The 16,412-nt window shown below is 41.5% G+C and overlaps 1 protein-coding gene across 2 annotated transcripts in view; it reads right to left on the bottom strand.

Annotated features, from left to right (window-relative positions):
* Nucleotides 1–2,063: 2,063 nt before the first annotated feature.
* ptpn21 (protein tyrosine phosphatase non-receptor type 21) overlaps nt 2,064–16,412 on the bottom strand; it is a 32,287-nt gene continuing 17,938 nt past the window's right edge. For both annotated transcript variants that reach the window (XM_021574083.3, XM_021574084.3), the window contains 6 exons: nt 15,775–15,909; nt 12,695–12,913; nt 8,505–8,633; nt 8,097–8,331; nt 7,723–7,883; nt 2,064–6,760 (listed from right to left, as the gene is read on the bottom strand). In XM_021574083.3, coding sequence (XP_021429758.1) covers nt 6,632–6,760; nt 7,723–7,883; nt 8,097–8,331; nt 8,505–8,633; nt 12,695–12,913; nt 15,775–15,909 — 1,008 coding nt within the window. In that variant the 3' untranslated portion in view covers nt 2,064–6,631. The remainder of the gene's footprint in view (nt 6,761–7,722; nt 7,884–8,096; nt 8,332–8,504; nt 8,634–12,694; nt 12,914–15,774; nt 15,910–16,412) is intronic.

Genomic DNA, 16,412 nt, shown 5'->3' with positions numbered 1-16,412 from the left:
GGACTTTTCTGTACATTGCTTTATTTATTTTCTCTTCTATCCTGATTAGTTCCCCATTCCCTGAAAATGAGAAACATCCCCAGACCATTATTCCTCTTCCACCAAACGTGACAGTTGGCACTATGCATTGGGACAGGAAGCATTCTCCTGGCATCCACCAAACCCAGATTTGTCCGTCGGACTGCTAGATGGTGAAGCGTGATTCATTACTCCAGAGAAGGCTTTTCCACTGCTCCAGAGTCCAATGGCTGAGCTTTACACCACTCGAGCCGATGCTTGGCATTGCGCATGGTGACCTGAGGCTTGTGTGCGGCTACTCGGCCATGGAAACCCATTTCATGAAGCTCCAGAAGAACAGTTCTTGTGCTGACGTTGCTTCCAGAGGCAGTTCGGAATTCAGTAAGTGTTGCAACAAAGGACAGAGGATTTTTGCGCCCTATGTGCTTCAGCACTCCGCTGTTCTGTTCTGTGAGCTTGTGCGGCCTACCACTGAGTTGTTGCTCCTAGATGTTTCCACTTCACAATAGCAGCACTTACAGTTGACCGGGGCAGCTCTAGCAGGGCAGAAATTTGACAAATTTACTAGTTGGAAGGGTGCCATGTTCACAGTCACTGAGCTCTTCAGTAAGGCCGTTCTACTACCAATGTTTGTCTCTAGAGATTGCATGGCTGTGTGCTCGATTTTATACACCCGTCGTGTAGCTGAAATAGCAAAATACACTCATTTGAAGGGGTGTCCACATATTTGTGTATTATATAGCGTAGTCTAGGAAGGGACGTTGCAGGCCAGCTCAGTGCTGGAATTGGTGGAGCCACCTTCAAGATACTGTGCCTACCCAAGGATTAAACAAACAACTAGAGCTAAACGGTTTACTCTAGTATACATAGTCCTTCCTAGATTTACCAATATATTGTATTTTGTGTATTTCATTGTTGAGTTTTTGATCATCGCCAGTGTGCCTGCCTCTGTTTTTTTTATTTTTATACAACCTATTTTCTGCACGCAGCTCTGATAGGACGTGCATAAAGCTATCTTTGTATAGACAACATTACTGTGCCGTTCTTAATAATAATAAACATATATTTTTTTTATATGTACTTTTCATGTTGCCTCTACAATGACGTGATGTATATTGATTTTGTATATAGCCTAGTTATTTAGGCCTACCTGTCATGTGACATTTACTTGTCCCCACCTCTATTTCTAGAGACATGTCCACAAAGCTGCCTGAGAAAGATTAGTTGTCGAAACGCGTTGCAGTTATGCGTCCTGATGTACTATGATGACTGCTCCTATATGTATTATTGTGTAAGCATATTGTGTTAATAGTTAACTAAAGTTAATTGCAACGTACTAGCCGTTTACTCGTCTGAGCGCGAAGGTTGGCTGCCGTGCGGAACTATAGTCAAAAGTCCGACAATGAGCACTTAATGGTTTCAGATGGCACTGTATCCCCGCTCTTTCAAAGAGAAAAAAAATCATTTTTTAAGTTCCATGCAGCGATAGCCCTAGCTCAAATACCGCTCTCTCTCAATTCAGTCTATAAAGCTGAAGCGTTACAAATGTGATTGAAATGTAACGGTCATTTCTGATTGAGCCGATATGCAGCGTTGCCCGTGAATGCAGTCTCAATTCATTTCACTAGGCCTGTCGTCCCCCCCGCTTCCCTAAATGTTCAATCAATAGCTATTGTTTTAATCTAAGAACACTGTGATTTATTTACTTAGGCGATTCATATCATTTGGAATAACAGAGTAGCTATATTTCCATGTATTGTATATGGCATAAAAGTGATGGTGTGCAGTGTAAATGACGGTAGTCTTCCATCTGGTGCTGATGTGACCATGATGATAAATGCACTTTCCTATATGTCCAGCAGTTGGCAGGATGTACATGGTCTGAGTTACAGAGAACACAAAAACAAAATATCGTATGCCTTCACGTAAGACTGTGATTCAGTTCAGCTGTTTCCTACAAAATACTCATATCACAATTCTTTCAAATACTTAATCTTAGCAGAAATTACTCCTTTAAATATATATATTTTTTTACAATGGAATAATTCGTTTTTTTCCTTCATTTTATACAGGTAATAGGTCTAAATTGGTTACAACAACATGGTGCTTTAAAACTGAGGATTTCAATGTGTACAGCATAGCAAACCGGTATAACATTATTAGGAGATCATATATGGGCCAAACTGTAGCCTCAGTTACAAATGAGTAACATTCTGTAACAACTTCCACAACATAAGACTCAAATCAATAATCAGCATGATCTTGTAAAAAAAAATTGAAGCAGCATGTACAAGGGCCTTTAAAATCCAGTTCTGTTCTATAAGCCAACCAATGTCCACTCAGTTTACGGGTTATGAGTTTTTTCCAGTTCAATCTAATAAATATGGTAAAAGTTTAAAACAGTTTCACACCTAAACAAATTCAAACCTCATTCTAAAGCAAGCCTTATCAAACCCACCTTTCTGGAAGAGAATATTACTCTTTTGTCAAAATCTTCTGGTTGCAATGTTGGAACCTGCTTTTGGAATCATCATTCCTGATAGACTGCTTTGACCAGATGGTCCTCATAAGGATATACATGTCAGTCAAAATACTTTCTGAAATTCTGACAGCAATTCATTTAAAAAAAGATCCCTTTACAGTTACTGTGGCTATAGGCTAGCAAAAAGATCAGTCCAAAATGGCACCCTACTCTCTAGTGCACTACTTTTGAAAATAGCCTCTATGCACCCCTGTCAATGGTAGTGTAGGGAACAGTAGGGAATAGGGTGCCATTTGGGAACCAATTTGACCTGATATATAGGATCTTAACTCTGGTCCAGCATGTATTGGTTGTCACTGTGGTTAGGCCTGTTTTAACGACAGGATGTCTCTCTCTCTGTAGCAGAGGTGGGCCAAATGTCTCACTGGGGTGAAAACAAGCACTGTACCCAGGATAACTGCTGCCAGTGATACTCTGAACCAATCATAGTCCACTAAACACATCTGTAATACAGCCCTGACACATACCTCCTTACACTAATGAGCATGGTACTTAGTTCAACATACCAAGCATTGCTAGGGAACAGGATGACAAAATATGATTTGTGCTTTCCAATGAATGTGTAGGTCTGAATTCTCATGAAATACTTGCTTTTCCTTGCCTCTTTTTGATCATGGCCGTGAACATAGGTGACATTAAAAAGATCTAACCCAATCAAGTTCTTTCAAATTTAGCACTCAAAGGAGACAAGGAAAGGAAGCTATTTGTTACTATTGGGATGTTGCCTTCGTGAAGAGGGCCATTGAACACATCACGTGTTTCTCCATAAGATGAGTAGAACAGATTACTTCATGGTACTATGATGTCAAAAGAAACTGATACGAACGATGCAAGAAAAAAAAAAAAAAAGAAGCAATTTAAAGATTGTCATTCACAACACAAATTCCATCAGTGTTGTTTCCTTCATATGTGCAATACATAAAGCCCTTTCAATGCAGATTTCTACACTTAAAAAATATATATGTAGGCACTTTTTTTCCAGATATAAAGAAAGCTCGCTGTAAAGGGCTATTTCCTCAACAATAGTTATGGCACTCATTTTAAAACACATTCTGTGTGTTTAAATTAGTATGGATCAGCAGCGTTCAGTCTCTGAACGGCTAAATATGTAAATCATCCACTACAAACCAAACCTTTCCTCCTCATTTCTCAATCCTTTTTCCATCTTGTACACATGAATCTGACTGAAGTAATCAATCAATGGCCATGTCTCAATACCTATCTCCTTACAAACTGCTTTCTGACCTACAGTGCATTCAGAAAGTATTCAGACCCCCCATTGTTGCAGCCTTATTCTAAAATTGATTAAATCATTTCTCTCAATCTATATGCAATAACCCATAATGGCAAAGTGAAAAAATATTTAGAAATGTTTGCAAAATAAAACAAATACGTAATTTACATAAGTATTCAGACCCTTTGCTATGAGACTCAAAATTAAGCTCAGCTGCATTCTGTTCCCGTTGTTCATCCTTGAGATGTTTCTACAACTTTGAGTCCACCTGTAGTAAATTCAATTAATTGGCCATGATTTGGAATGGCACACTATATAAGGTCCCACAGTTGACAGTGCATGTCAGAGCAAAAACCAAGCCATGGTCAAAGGAATTGTCCGTAGGGAGGTGACCAAGAACCCGATGGGCACTCTGCCAAGCTTGTAGCTTCTGCCAAGCTTGTAGCTAAGAAGACTCGAGGATGTAATCGCTGCCAATGCTGCTTCGACAAAGTACTGAGTAAAGGGTCTGACTAAATAGTTACACTACCGTTCAAAAGCTTGGGGTCACTTAGAAATGTCCTTGTTTTTGAAAGAAAATATATTTTTTTTGTCCATTAAAATAACATAAAATTGATCAGAAATACAGTGTAGTCATTGTTACTACTGTAGATGGAAATGATTTTAAATGGAATATCTACATAGGCCCATTAACAGCAACCATCACTCCTGTGTTCCAATGGCATGTTGTGTTAGCTAATCCAAGTTTATTATTTTAAAAGGCTAATTGATCATTAGAAAACCCTTTTGCAATTATGTTAGCACAACTGTTTTCCTGAAAGAAGCAATAAAAAAAAAACTGTACTTTAGACTAGTTGTGTATCTGGAGCATCAGCGTTTGTGGGTTCAATTACAGGCTCAAAATGGCCTGAAAACAAATAACTTTCTTCTGAAACTCGTCAGTCTATTCTTGTTCTGAGAAATGAAGGCTATTCCATGCGACAAATTGCCGAGAAACTGAAGCGCTCTCACAGCGCTGTGTACTACTCCCTTCACAGAACAGATCAAACTGGCTCTAACCAAAATAGAAAGAGTGGGAGGCCCCGGTGCACAACTGAGCAAGAGGACAAGTACATTAGTGTGTCTAGTTTGAGAAACAGATGCCTCACAAGTCCTCAACTGGCAGCATCATTAAATAATACCCGCAAAACACCCGTGTCAACGTCAACAGTGAAGAGGCGACTCCGGGATGCTGGCCTTCTATGCAGTTCCTCTGTCCAGTGTCTGTGTTCTTTTGCCCATCTTAATATTTTCTTAGTGTATGTAAATGTGATTACATTTTTTAAATAAAATGTCTAAACCTGTTTTTGCTTTGTCATTATGGAGTATTGTATGTAGATTGAGGGGAAAAAATATATTTAATCAATTTTAGAATAAGGCTGTAACGTAACAAAATGTGGAAAAAGTCAAGGGGTCTGAATACTTTGCGACTGCACATCCTTTTTCAATTGAAACTGTCTTATCCCAGAGTCCACCAACCATTTAGGCACACATCAGTTAGAATGGAATGTACTTAAGGGTTCATCTGCAGTTACTACATCCATTATTTTTTTTACTTACAAATGAATGTGCCCATTGATTCTTGAAGAATATAAAACGTATAAATGCATCATGAGCTTAGTTCAACTGCCGTATCCCATCAGAACTTAAAATATAAGCTGGTTTTACTCCAATGTTTGTAAACAAAGTAAATGTAAAAGCCAATGTAAACAAACACGGTATAGCCTCAAAACATGGTTCAAACGATAATTTTGATATCATGGATGGTCAGTCCTTGCACACATGGCCCTGTCTATGAATTTGAGAGTGGTTACATTTCTCCAGTCCCATTCCTCATCTTTTTATCAAAACAGTGGCGGGGAAAACACTTAGTTATTATATCAACTGCGGATTGCACATTATGTGTGAGCCACATCTGATATAGTGCTATATGGGAGAGACAGAATGGGTGCTAATGTAATACCATCAATTCCAGTTATGTCCAAATACCTCAATGTGTGTTTGTGTTTAACAGTAAAGATTCTTTGGTAGACACCTGAATAACTCAACATGATGTGTGTAGCTATTGAATGACTTTAGCTCTTTGGTTACAAATACCCAGTTTTCCCCCAAAGTGAGGTTTGTGGTACCATCGGGGGAACATAAAATTAACCCCACTTATAAATCAATACATGGTCTTAGTGTCAGGCCTATTGCTAAGCCAAATAAGAGCAAAGGAGAAATCCTAAACCACCACAGTAGAGACATGGAAACACATCTACACTCCTTAGATACAAGTGCAGTTCACCAAAGATGCCCTTCATTTAAAAAAGTGGCCATTCTCATCTTCCACGGTCAACAAACAGTAGTCCAACATAATCAAAGTGTGATTTTAACTTCCTTCAGGAATTGTCAATCAAAACATTAGTCAAGTCCTTTATAAAGACCATCATCCAGCACAGCACACAAATCGTCAAAACTAAAAATCTGTGATAAACAAATATCTGTAATTAATGATATTGATATACAATAATCAGAGTGCTGGGTTTCATGTCTGGGTTTCAAGTGCTGGGTTTCATGTCATTAATTGTGTAGTGTAAAAATCCTACAGTCAAATCTCATTAATACTGTTCAAGAGGGGGACACGCACAAAGTCATGCGATCCTTTCATTGTCAGGTTTTATCGCATTCACGCCTCCATTAACACTTTCGAAAAAGGACCATCCACCAGCACCATCATTTTGGAGCTAAAAGCCACAGATGCTTCCTCGTGGCTGACACAAACCTTTGGGGGGGGGCTGCTGAGGATTACGCTTAGATTAGATTAGCCTGGAGTTGCGAAGGAACTGGATAAGGACTTTGTAAATGAAGGTGTATTGTGAGATGGTCTGCACCATCATCATGCGTTGCTGCCGGAGCATGTTCAGGACGGTCGGGACGTCCAGCATCTGGAGGAAAGAGGGGGAAACAGGACACAGACACTTTCAAAAAGGAGTATGTTATTGGATTTGTTCATGGGCCTCTTGAGCTAAACCAGGGATGGGCGGGCAACTTTGATGGGGGTGGGAACCACAAAAAAAAAAAATCAAAACTCATGAGTGGCCGCAGTTGCGCCCCATTGCGAGCAAAACATTTTATTGGCCCCCCTCTTGACAGTGGAGAGAAATGTTTTACATTTTAATTTTGTACAATTCTATTTTGCCATGGGTTGTAGAGAACATGTACTAGTTTTAAGGCAAGTTCGCGGCAATTCTATACATTTTGCCATGAGGGGGGGGGTGAGATTTAGCAAATTTATAACTAACAATGCAAATCTACAAATTTTTCCATGGGGCGGAGAGGAAAATTAGCTTTTTTACAGCTAATTTCCTGTAATTCTATAAATTTTGCCATAGGGTGTAGAGAAATGTTTACAGTTTTTAATAGATTAATTGAGACTAACAAAATCAATGGGGGCCCCCCGGCCGGTAATTTGACCGTGATAAAACGTTTAGATAGCTGGCCCTAAACTAACTTAGCAATAAAAAATTCTTAGCCGACATGGGCTAATTGACTATCACAGACTGCTGACATAAGAGAAAAACTGCTGATGCACAACCAAATTTTGAAATTGCACTCTGTGTATTTTACTAGTCTAACTTGCAAGGGGGTCCCTTGAGCCGGCAGTTGCCCATCCCTGATCTAAACTGACCAATGCCTGCATTACTGATGGAATAGACTAGGGTTCAAGCCTGGCGACATGATTCACACTGTCCTAACATAAAACAAAGAGAAGCATGAACCCTTACAGAATGTTTTTAGAAGTTCTACATAGCTCAGCAATGTAATGGCAATATGCAGATCCCACTATATAGCCCAGTAGACCATTACTGTAATGGTAATATACATAGACGTGAGCTTGTTTTTTTACCTCGTTGTGTTCCAGACAGGCGATCATGATCTCAGTGAGTATGACCACCCCGGTGCGGCCCACTCCAGCACTACAGTGGACCAGCACGGGTAGGTTGGTGTTCTTTGGGTCGCTGGTGCTGTTGGTGTGTCTCCTCACTGACTGGATCTCCTCCAGATACGCTGGGTAAAAAAATAAATAGATAAATTATTTATTATATTAACCAAACTCTTAATGAAAAAAGAGGATTTTACAACAAAGTGCCAATTAATCACCCCTTCAAATTAGACTGGAACTGCCTTCTTGACCTTTCCCTTGGAATATAGATTGACAATCTTAAAGCGAATTCCTGGTTTGAATACACGTTACATCTAGATTTCAACCGATCCACTCACAGAGGAAGCCTTTGAAGTCCTCGGGGCAGCCGTGGTCGGGCCAGTCTGTGTACTGCAGGTGCCATACGGTGCGCTCATGGCCCGTCAGCAGGTGTTTGATCTTCAGGCCCGTGGTGGCATAGCAGCCAGAGTCCGTCCTGAAGCGCGTAGTGATTTTAAAGCGTCCGTATGTCACCGTGTTGTGGCGAGAGCCCAGCCGTGGCCAGTAGCGGAAACTCTTTTCCCTGCCACCCTCCTGCAAAGGGGGTTAGAGGAAAAGGTTAAAGGTTAGCCAGAAGGATTGAGCTGAGAAACCTGCTACAGAAAGGTCAAAGGGTCATGTTACTGCTAGATCTGAGGACATTCAATAACAACTTACACTTCTGACAGGCACCAAGATCAGTTTAACAAACACACACACACACAAACCTCTTCAGCTGTAACCATGGCGATGATGGCCACACCCTGCTCCCACACCATTTGCCAGAAGTCCAGACAGGTGTTCGAAAGAGGGCCCTGGGAGGCGATGTAGCTCCACTCGTCTCCACCCACCGTAATCTAGGAAAAGCCAGAGGAGAGATATGGTTAGTGACCCCATCTAAAGCCACAGCAGGTATGCATGCATGCTGCTCATTATATGAATGTTGTTTTTTAGGATGTGACAGTCAACAGTTGGAGGTAGTAACTTAACATCCAAGTGGGTGGGTCTCTGCCCTCCCAGGCCCACCCAAGACTGCACCCCTGCCCAGACATGTAAAATCCATAGATTAGGGCCTCATTCATTTATTTCAATTGGCTGATTTCCTTATATGAAATATACCTCAGTCTTTGAAGTTGTTGCACATTGCATTTATATTTTGGCACCTGATGTGTCAATCCTACACCACATAACCTTCTTGTTGTTCCCATGCACCATCAGTAAGGTAACATACAAGACCCTGAAAATACCTTACATTCTGACTAAGTATGATTGATTCCATCTGAAAATATTGATTTAAATTACTGGGTGCAGTAATGCTATTCAATGTAATGCACTTTTACACTGTGTTTTGTGCTGCCATAACAGAGTAAAGAAATTAGGGCAAAAGGATAAAATAGACTTTTCTTTAAAGATCAATGTTTTGGCTACAAGGTCCTTTTCAAATGAAGTGCCAATGGTACAATGCACAGTTGAAAACAGTTGATTAAGGTGCTTGATTAAGGGGCTATATCCTTGGGTTGCTCAAGTCAGCATGAAATAAAATAATATCACTTCTGGATTCATTACGTTTTTGTTGTCCAACTTTGTTTCTAAAACTACAGGGTGGGAGATGCAACATGGCCTTGAGAACAGCAGGAACTGTGTTGGTCATCTCCTCTCTTGCAGGTAACCTATGGCCTCATTCTTAACTTTGCAGTAGCCCTTGTTGAATAACAACAATTATAAACTGGGTTGTTTGAGCCCTGTATACTGATCGGCTGACATCCGTGGTATGCCCTGGATTTGACAAAACATGTCTTTTTATTGCTCTAATTACATTGGTAACCAGTTTATAATAGCAATAAGGCACCTAGGGGGTTTGTGGTATATGGCCAATATACCACGGCTAAAGGCTGTATCCAGGCACTCCGCTTTACATCGTTCCTAAGAACAGGCCTTAGCTGTGGTATAGTGGCCATTACACCACACCCCCTCATGTACTATTGCTTTAGTAGCTTGTTATTCAACCTTTTCCTCAGACATTAAAACGGCATAAAAGAAAGATTACTCTGAATCTTCTTCTGGTCTGTTGTATTCAGTGACATTGTCTGTTAAACTGCTTGGTCATTTTAGTAGTCATCTTTCACACCTCACATAGTGATGCTTATCTGTGGTTGTCATTCACACTCAGCAACTACTAATAAATGTGTGGATAAAAAAGCCAAATGTCAGTATGAGCCAATAGGTCTTACAATACTAAATTCAATGTTGTTATAATCTGTGTGAGTGTGTTGCAGTGATATACAAGGTCAGAGCGACTGGAGTGTGATAATCATGAGAGCATACGGTATGCGCCTTGAAGGGCTCAACAGGGGACCTGTCTTGCACGTACACATACAGTGCATTCGTAAAGTATTCAGACCCCTTGACTTTTTCCACTTTGTTACATTACAGCCTTATTCTAAAATGGATCAAATAAAAACGTTTCCTCCACACAACAGGTTTTAGATTTTTTTGCAAATTTATAAAAAATAGAAAACAGAAATACCTTTTTACAGAAGTAATCAGACCCTTTGCTATGAGACTCGAAATTGAGCTCAGGTAAATCATGTTTCCATTGATCATCCTTGAGATGTTTCTACAACTTGATTGGAGTCCACCTGAGGTAAATGTAATTAATTGGACATGATTTGTAAATGCACACACCTGTCTATATAAGGTCCCACAGATGACAGTGCATATCAGAACAAAAACCAAGCCATGAGATTGAAGGAATTGTCCGTAGAGCTCCGACACAGGATTGTGTCGAGGCACAGATCTGGGGAAGGGTACCAACACATTTCAGCAGCATTGAAGGTCCCCAAGAACACTGTGGCCTCCATCATTCTTAAATGGAATAAGGTTGGAACCACCAAGACTCTTCCTAGAGCTGGCCGCCCAGCCAAACTGAACAATCGGGGGAGAAGGGCCTTGGTCAGGGAGGTGACCAAGAACCCGATGGTCACTGACAGAGCTCCAGAGTTCTTCTATGGAGATGGGAGAACCTTCCAGAAGGACAACAATCTCTCCAGCACTCCACCAATCAGGCCTTTATGGTAGAGTGGCCAGACGGAAGCCTATCCTCAGTAAAAAGGCACCTAAAGGACTCTCAGACCATGAGAAAGATTCTGTCTGATGAAACCAAGATTGAACTCGTTGGCCTGAATGCCAAGCGTCACGTCTGGAGGAAGCGTGTTGGTGGCAGCATCATGCTGTGGGGATGTTTTTCAGTAACAGTGACTGGGAGAGTGGTCAGGATCAATGGAAAGATGAATGGCACAAAGTAGAGAGATCCTTGATGAAAACCTGCTCACTTTCCAATAGGACAACAACCTTAAGCACACAGCCAAGACAACACAGGAGTGGCTTCGGGGACAATTCTCTGAATGTCCTTGATTGGCCCAGCCAGAGCCCAGACTTGAAACCAATCTAAAATCTCTGGAAAGACCTGTAGCAATGCTCCCCATCCAACCTGAAAAAGAGAGAGAGGATCTGCAGAGAAAAATGGGAGAAACTCCCCAAATACAGGTGTGCCAAGCTTGTACAGTCACACCCAAGAGGACTCGAGGCTGTAATCGCTTCCAAAGGTGCTTCAACAAAGTACTGAGTAAAGGGTCTGAATACTTATGTAAATGTTTATTATTTACATTTGCAAAAATGCCTAACCTAAACGCGTTTTTGTGTCGTCATTAGGGGGTATTATGTGTAGATTGATGAGGGACAAAAACACAATTGAATCCATTTTAGAATAAGGCTGTAAAGTAACAAGATTTGGAAAAAGTCAAGGGGTCTGAATACTTTCCGATTGCACTTTATCCAAATGGTCTTAAGGTCACCAGAGTATTCATTCTGGTTTAATAGATTGGAGGGTTTGCGCAAGGACTCAGCATATGCAGGTCACGTGGAGAACTGTAGGGATAACAAAAGTGACTGCACCCTGATAATCCCAGAGCTGAGAGAAAAAGTGACTCATGAGTTCAGACTAATAACAGATCAACCAAGAGAGAAATATTCAGGTGCCCCTGGATTCAGTGTGTCCATCACAGACCTGCAGGTGAAGGTGACTCCTGCCACAGAGGGAGGGAAGGTGACACTGACCTGTAGCAGCACTGACTGACATTACCACCTACACCTGGTACAAGAATGAACAACCTCTGGATCAAGCCTTTAGATCAGGCCACACTCTACAGACAGTTACTGCTGTGCTATAAAATGCCACAGAGATCTCCACTCTCCTGAAGTGGCTGCAATGCGTTTTCTTTGTCAGAGCGTTTTTCATTCATTTCTGCTGGGGAGCGGAGCTCCTGCCAAAGTGAACAAGAGTCAGATAGTGACACTGACCTGTAGCACCACCTACACTCTGACTGACATTACCAACGTCACCTACACCTGGTACAAGAACGGATAATAAGAAGAGAATTACCCCAGAGCCAGGACTGAAGGGCTATGGCACAAAACCAATCGTAGGCCTCACACCTCTACTTTCATATTGACCTATGTGGGATGTTTTCTAAATTCAACTTTAGCCTAAGTTCATCTTTTTCTTTCTGGATGTTAATATTATTATTTTTTTTAACTCTATATTGATTCATTTATTACAGTAATGGGATAATGTTTTCAAAGTTCAAGATTATGCTTCTGTTCTTTCTCCATGGGATTCACTATTTCCAGATTTATCACTGGGTAATGTACTCTACATGGAAAATATTGACGACATATTAAAAAGCTATTTTTGCTTTTCGACCAAGTTGCTCTTAACTTATATGGTTTAGGTTTGTGCGTTCACATTTGTTATGAGACACAGTTTATATTACATTGTGATTAAGGTCAAAATCCTGATTGAAATAAACATTTTAGAAAATATATTTAAGCATATGGTGTATGTAGTCTGTAACATTACCCTGATGTGCGAGGCGTTGATGTAGCCTGTGTTGTTCTCCTTGGTGGGCACCAGCTCCACACGCGTGTCGTCGTAGGGCAGCACATCCTGGAAGCGATTCCTCTCGCCGCTCTCCGGCAGCTGGGCGATGCTGCAGTCGCCTGTCGGACGCCGCTTGGCCACCTGCTCGTACTCTGTGAACACCATGCCCTGCTCCATGCGCTGCTCCAGCACCTTACACTGAAAGAAACAGAGTAAGACACATTGGATTGATCAGCTTCTAGACATGAAACAGGTATGGAGTTGAAAATCTATAGCTTTGTGTGTGGAAGAAGAAAGTACATTTTTCTGATGGTTAGAAACATGTAGTAGCAGTATATGTTGTGCATGAGAAGGAAACATATCAGCATATTGGTGAAATGTGATTAAGACGTAAAAAGCCCTACAGTACATATTACTTAAGATAGTGTATCAGTCTAACACGTGCAGGAATTTCTACTAAAACAGATAAACATCAGCATTTACTTGGTAGACCTGCTCTCCTATTTATTTACGTCACCAGTATCACTCAACGCCTTTGTTCTGTTTAAACTACGGTACTGTTTGGATCTCCATAAATAAAGTCTTATGTAACGCATGATGTAAAAACACAACCCTTTGAATACAGGTGACATGGATTTACAATAGATGTTAGAAAACTCCCAACAGCAATTATTTTAGACAACATTTACTCTGCCTGCTTGATCACCTGGTAATCGAAACCACTTACACATCCCAAGTAAACTTATGCAAATGTAGAGCAGTGAGGAGCCATGTCTGTTTCTTTAAGGGCTGGGTTTTATTTCTAATGTTCCCACCTACAAGCATGGCATTGTTATTTAAATCAGAAACACCTGCAAAGTTCAGAGTCGCGACTGAGCCAAACAGCTTTTCGTCTTAGCCTACACTGAGCTATAGGGGGTGAAAACTTGTTATCCATTGGATAATAAGTCAATTTCACTGATTTCTGCATTAGTCTGTATTAAATATATACACACAGAGTACAAAACATTAGGAACACCGGCTCTTTCCACAACAGACTGCCCAGGTGAAAGCTACGATCCCTTATTGATGTCACCTGTTAAATGCACTTCAATCAGTGTAGATGAAAGGGAGGAGACAGGCTAAAGAACGATAAGCCTAAAGAACGATAAGCCTAGAGACAATTGAGATATGGATTGTGTATGCGAGCCATTCAGTGTGTGAATGGGCAAGACAAAATATTTAAGTGCCTTTGAACAGGGTATGGGTAGTAGGTGTCAAGAACTGCAATGCTTTCGACACCATGCCCCAACAAATTAAGTCTGTTCTGAGGGCAAATGAAGGTGTTCCTAATGTTTTGTACTCATGACAGTGCGGCTTGGTTGGGTTGGCTTTCGACCTTCGTCTCTCCCGAGCCCGTATGGGAGTTGTAGCGATGAGACAAGATAGTAACTACTAACAATTGGATACCACAAAATTGGGGAGAAAAAGGGGGGTAAATTGTATTTAAAAAATAAAATTGCAAGCCAGATCTACTGGTCTGATTTTTTAAAGCCTATGCAAGATTCACCTATTAAAAACAATACTGTAGCAATGAGGTTTTTGCAGTAGGCTATAGGCCCAATACATCATCAATGCATATTGGCTATGCTTGTTGTTCGGACCATTTTCGTTTTTTGTATTACTTGAGGCACAGCTGAGTGAGCATACATTTAAATAATTAGCTTTTTATTTTACTGGGCTGATGGTCTCTGCATCTGATGGTCAGTGTCAGCGGAAGGGGAGAGAGTAGCAGACTGAGGGTCCGCCTCTCACCGTCCGTCCTTTCCTCTACTGACACTGACCAAAAAAGGACACCGTCTTCCAGCTGATCGTGAAACCCGAGTCACACCGCATTATTTCTGCCTCATGCACAAATTCATGTTGCTACTCCTATGAACAGTGAAATATTTCTATATATTAAAAATATAATAACGCAAACCTATCAATACACTTTCCTACTCATTCATTACAGCTGCAGTGCTGGTTGTAGCACCAATGGAAGTAGGAAGAACACACATTTTATGGCTTATAAAAGTGATGAATAAAGTGTTGAATAAAGTGTGTGCTGAGTAAGAACTTTAACGTGAAATCACTCATAGAAACAACAGCTCTTTTCTTTATTCGTTGACAGTTTCAACTATGCCTTAACTTTCTTTTACACCACCTATGTTACTGCAGACATTGAAATCTGAGCCATCCGATTGGCCAGTGGTAGGCCTATTGTGCACTTGATTTGCTCTCCAGGCCCTCTGGGAAGGCAGAGGTTGTACCTTCAGACACATGAAATGGGAACACTTAGCCTACCCGGCGCGTCTGGCAGCTGAATCGGGTGCACCTACCGCCAACACCGCAAAACAAATAATTAAAAACACAAACGCAAGGCTTTATCGTTGGGTGTTTACGGAAATGTTTGGCGATCGACTAGGATTGCCTAAGAGATCGACCTTTCGATCGCGATCGACCGGTTGGTGACCACTGCTGTAGCCTATCATTTCACTTCCCCTGTGAGGACCATAAGCACGGGCTGACTGGCTTTGCTGTACCACAGCCGAAGGAAGCCTGCCAGCAGCCTACCTACCAAAAGGTTGCACTGTGCCCATTACAATGTAAAAAAAATGCATGGCTTATTGAAGATGGAAAAACTTGAGATAACAATAGACAGCAAAGTCAAAGATACTGATTTCCATCTGTGGAAAAGTTTTCCCGAAATGCTTATGACAAATCCAGCTCCATCAAAAAAACTCAACAGCAACAACAGATAACATTAGCTAGCTAGATAAGGTTAGCATACTAGCTAGCTACACTGACAGCTGTCAGTTCCCCATTTGTTGATCTTTCTCCACTCAATGTGGAATTCACCACAACGTCCTATCCTACTCCCAATTCGTAAATATGTATAAGTAGCCTGTGTCATTCTTCTGAGGTGGAAACGTAACCATTTTGCTCTAGTGCAGGAATTACGCCGAATTAGGGGACGCATTGCTCCCTGGTGGGCACCTTTAAACTAGTCTAGAGCATTGCCCACTGCCAGTGCCTACCCTCTCGTCGTTGGAGGCCTTCTCAGGTTGGTCCTTGCCTCCCTCGTGCATGGGCAGCCTGGACAGGGTCAGGCCGTTGAGGGCCGCCACCTTCAGAGGACCCATCTTCTTCAGCTCAGCCCGCTTCTTCATGCCCTGTTGTGACGGAGGACAGAGAGAGAGGTAGAGGGGCGAAAGAGTGAGTATGGCTGAAGTTGACCGAATGTCTAAGGAAGTTAGGGGAGGGGCAGTTATGGCTCAGCCTGGTTTGGTGCCGTGTTTTCCCATGGAATGCGACCGAACCAGCTACTGAGGTCGCCTTGCAACATTCCTTTCAGTTACAGGTGGCCAAGGTGTCATCGTGAATCGGTCTCCCAACCACCATGAAACTACACAGAATACCCCTGCATTGGTGGTTCAGTGAGTTTAGGAGTGATTGTGATGTCACAGGTTTAGTCACCTGACCAACAGATAGAGTTTGTTTTTTAAAATGTATTTAACTAGGCAAGTCAGTTAAGAACAAATTCTTATTTACAATGACGGTCTACCCCAGCCAAACCCTAATCTGGACGACGCTGGGCCAATTGTGCGCCGCCCTACGACAGTCCCAATCACAGCCGGTTGTCTGGAATCAAACCAAGGTCTGTAGTGACATCTCT

Source organism: Oncorhynchus mykiss, chromosome 19 (assembly GCF_057628025.1).
Source record: "Oncorhynchus mykiss isolate SJ-2025 chromosome 19, ASM5762802v1, whole genome shotgun sequence".
In the NCBI taxonomy this organism is placed as follows: Eukaryota; Metazoa; Chordata; class Actinopteri; order Salmoniformes; family Salmonidae; genus Oncorhynchus; species Oncorhynchus mykiss.
The sequence above is the reverse complement of the archived record's forward strand: the minus strand, read 5'-3'. Positions and strand labels throughout refer to the sequence as shown.